General features: G+C 49.1%; 1 protein-coding gene across 1 annotated transcript; it reads right to left on the bottom strand.

Moving 5' to 3' along the window:
• Positions 1-1,400: 1,400 nt before the first annotated feature.
• Positions 1,401-2,996, bottom strand: LOC125541027 (zinc finger CCCH domain-containing protein 10-like). The gene has a single exon (XM_048704525.1). It carries the CDS (start codon positions 2,654-2,656, stop codon positions 1,769-1,771), a length of 888 nt encoding a protein of 295 aa, XP_048560482.1. The 5' UTR covers positions 2,657-2,996; the 3' UTR covers positions 1,401-1,768.
• Positions 2,997-3,216: the final 220 nt, after the last annotated feature.

The raw sequence follows: 3,216 nt of genomic DNA, 5'->3' as shown, positions 1-3,216 counted from the left end.
GTTGGGGCCCAGAGGAGACTGTTTTGGGTCGGCTTCGCTGCCATGTGCTGGTCCTTGTGGACGACAAGGAATAAATTTACTATCGAACATGTTTTCCCTGCTAAGCCTGCTGATTGCTTATTTAAGACTTGTATATTCCTGCAGCAGTGCAGATTATTGACTAAGGAGGAGGACAGGGATGCTTTCGACGCCATGTTGGCCAAGATCCGAAATTCTGCTATCTCCATCTCTCCAGTCCAAGCAGGCTCGTAGGCGTTGCTGTTCTGCTTCGTTATCTTTCCTTCCTCCGGCCAGCGTGCCGTGTACTGGCCTGGGAGCCATGTACTTAGACTTCCCCCTGTGTTATCTGGGTTGATACTCTGTGTTCTCGTGCTGGCCTTTTGGGTCTATGTTAACTCTGCCTGGTAGCTTTATCTATAAAGTCGGGCTATGGCCTTTTATCTAAAAAGAGAAGGATCGTGGCCGGGCCTTTTTCTCGTGACTCCTGGCCTCGCTAGGGTGTTCCCTCCTCTCAAGGTTTTGCATTTGTGCGTCCTGCTACAACACTGTTGCCTTACGGAGATGATGTTGTGAAAGAGTGGAGAAGGATGGGCAACATACGTGTTATGGTAGGAAGGTGTAACGGCAGCCATTAGAGGGAAGAATAGGAAATTGGTTATAGGATAGTCACTAAAAGGGCAAATAGTAGTACATTGGTAGCTCTATCCTTTGGTTACAGTTGACAAATAGAGACGGATTGAGCATGTTGCTATTTGGGGGTGACACGGAACTTCAAAGAAATTCAATGGTATTTCCTCTGTCTCAGAATATAAGAACATTTTTGACACTAGGATAGTGTTAAAAACGTTTTTATATTTTGAGACGGAAGGAGTACTAGATTTAGCATCTGGAGAGACATGGTTTCTATAGGCAACTGATATTACAAATTTTCATCTATCGCGTTAGGTATGGCATGAGAGAGATTTTGTTTGGCCTCGATTATTCATATGGAAATCTCGGCCTAGGCGTTTCCACGTTTGAGGTGGTATTTAATGGTTTTGGCTTGCAGCTACATGAAACCAAGGTTTCCTATTTATTCTTGATGATTTATCAGACCGGGTCGGAGAATTTATTTCACCGCATAGAAAATGAGCTATGAGCTGTATTTCCACGAACAAACAAATCCAACCTCTTTCGTCTTTATTTATTGTGGTTACTATGACATGTCGGCCTTTTTCCTATAGAAATACTATATAACAACAGTCAAACATATACATGCTCCTTATATCCGTAGCACTACCAAACAAAGCGGAATGTACGAATCACGTTTTGAACATCATACTATTCTTGCTGCAGATAAAAAAGTACACCTCTCTTATATCAAACAAAATAAAAAAGAACCAAGGAGACATTGAGTTCAGAAAACCATATATATGCGCTTAAGGAAACATTACACATTTACCCGACTGATAAAACAACAATATAACAACATAATAATTAACAATGGCATTGTACATCTCCATCAGATATATATCTCCCCATAGAGACGACACTTATTTATGACCAGGAACGCTATACACATATAGACACGTTTTTTAGGACTGACCACCGCCACTTGGCACCCATACACGACATGCAACTTATAAATATGTAACAAGAATCATGCACACGCAGACACAGCAGGCACGCATGCATGCGCTGCCGCAGTCGTCACGCGTGCGGTGACACTAGCTCCAGGATCGACCTGGCCGGACGGCTAGAGATTAATTCATTGTCATACCTCGGATACCTAGCGCATAAAGTCCATGATAAGATCTCGGTGCGGGTAGTCGTTTAGCAGGGAGTCTTCGTCATCCGCGTAGTGGACGGATTTAGTGTCCTCCTCGTTTGCCGGTAAGGGCGCCCTGAGGGTCGACATGGTGGTGGCAGCAGTGGCGACGGCGGAGGCGGTGGCGACCGGGGAGGAGAAAACGTCGTCCCCGGTGATGGCAGAGTATAGGCTCAGCATGCGAAGCCTGTTTGGAGTGGCCTGCAGGGTGAGGTCATCGAACAGCTGTGGAGTTGAAACAACCTGCGGACGCGTCACAGGAGTGGATGGAGTGCGCTGGAGGATGTGGGGTGGCGTCCGCGGCATGGCGAAGGGCGAAGGCGGCACCGCGGCGGCAGCGAACGCGGCGACCGGGTCCTCGCCCCTGAGCTCGCGGGTGAAGTGCGCGAAGAAGCAGATCCGGCGTTGGCAGCGAGTGCCTGCCTCGCACGTGCGCGTGCGGAACCGGGTCGGGTGCAGCCACAACTCGAAGACGCCGTGCGCGTAGCGGCACCTGAGCCCGCGCGCGCAGGTCGGCGGCGGGTGACCAGCGCCGGTGAGCCCGAGCTGCGCGTGCGCGTGCGCATTGGCGCGATACTCCGGGCAGGAGATGGCGACGTAGTTGAAGCGGCGCGGGTCACGGCGGCGGGCACGCTCGCCCTTGTGCGCGTATGGGCATGCCGTCCAGTCATGACTGTACGGCTGCGGGCACCGTCGCACCTTGTACTCGTACAGCCAGAAGTCCTCCGACATGGACGCCCACAGCCGATGCCCCTCGTGTGCCCATGCGCCCCACGTTGTTGGATCGGTCAGCTGGTATGTGACGCTGCCGTCCGCCTGCACCACCATGTTATACATGTCCAGTTCCATGGCCGTCCTCCTCGATCTCCTTGATCAAACACGGCAAACTCTCCAACAGATTAACAATACTAATTAAAAACTAGAAACTTATGGACATGATAGTAGCTAGGCCATGGTTCTGATTTTTTCTGAGGATATGGGGGATGATTTGGACCAAAAACTCTCGAGATTATTTGTAGCTAGGCCATGGTTGTGAAATAATGTTGAGGATGGGATGGTTTAGACTAAGATATCTAAGAAATATATGTAGCTAAGCCAAGGCTGTGAATGAATGCTGAGGATGGGGGATGATTTGTTCTACAAACCATGCATGGTTGCGATGTATGGAGAGATGTGATCTGCGTCTATCCGACTGTGGGTATATATTGTTCTAGGGGGTGCGGTGCTAGGCATTAGGTGAGTCGGCTGTTTTGTCTCATACCCATTTATTTTTGCTGTAAAGATAATGAAGACGTGTGGGTGTTTGGACATTGAGTCTCTAGCAAGGCTCCCTAACTAACAACTAGATTCTGGACCCTTCCTCCCCTTGGAAAAGAGACTTTGTGTGAGGGTCTAGGATATTATCTATC

This window comes from Triticum urartu, chromosome 2, assembly GCF_003073215.2.
Source record: "Triticum urartu cultivar G1812 chromosome 2, Tu2.1, whole genome shotgun sequence".
Taxonomy (NCBI): Eukaryota; Viridiplantae; Streptophyta; class Magnoliopsida; order Poales; family Poaceae; genus Triticum; species Triticum urartu.
This window is presented reverse-complemented; position numbering and strand designations above follow the sequence as displayed.

Bases quoted from the DNA above. Each gene is read 5' to 3' on its own strand.
- LOC125541027 (XM_048704525.1), bottom strand. From the start codon at position 2,656: ATGGAACTGGACATGTATAACATGGTGGTGCAGGCGGACGGCAGCGTC.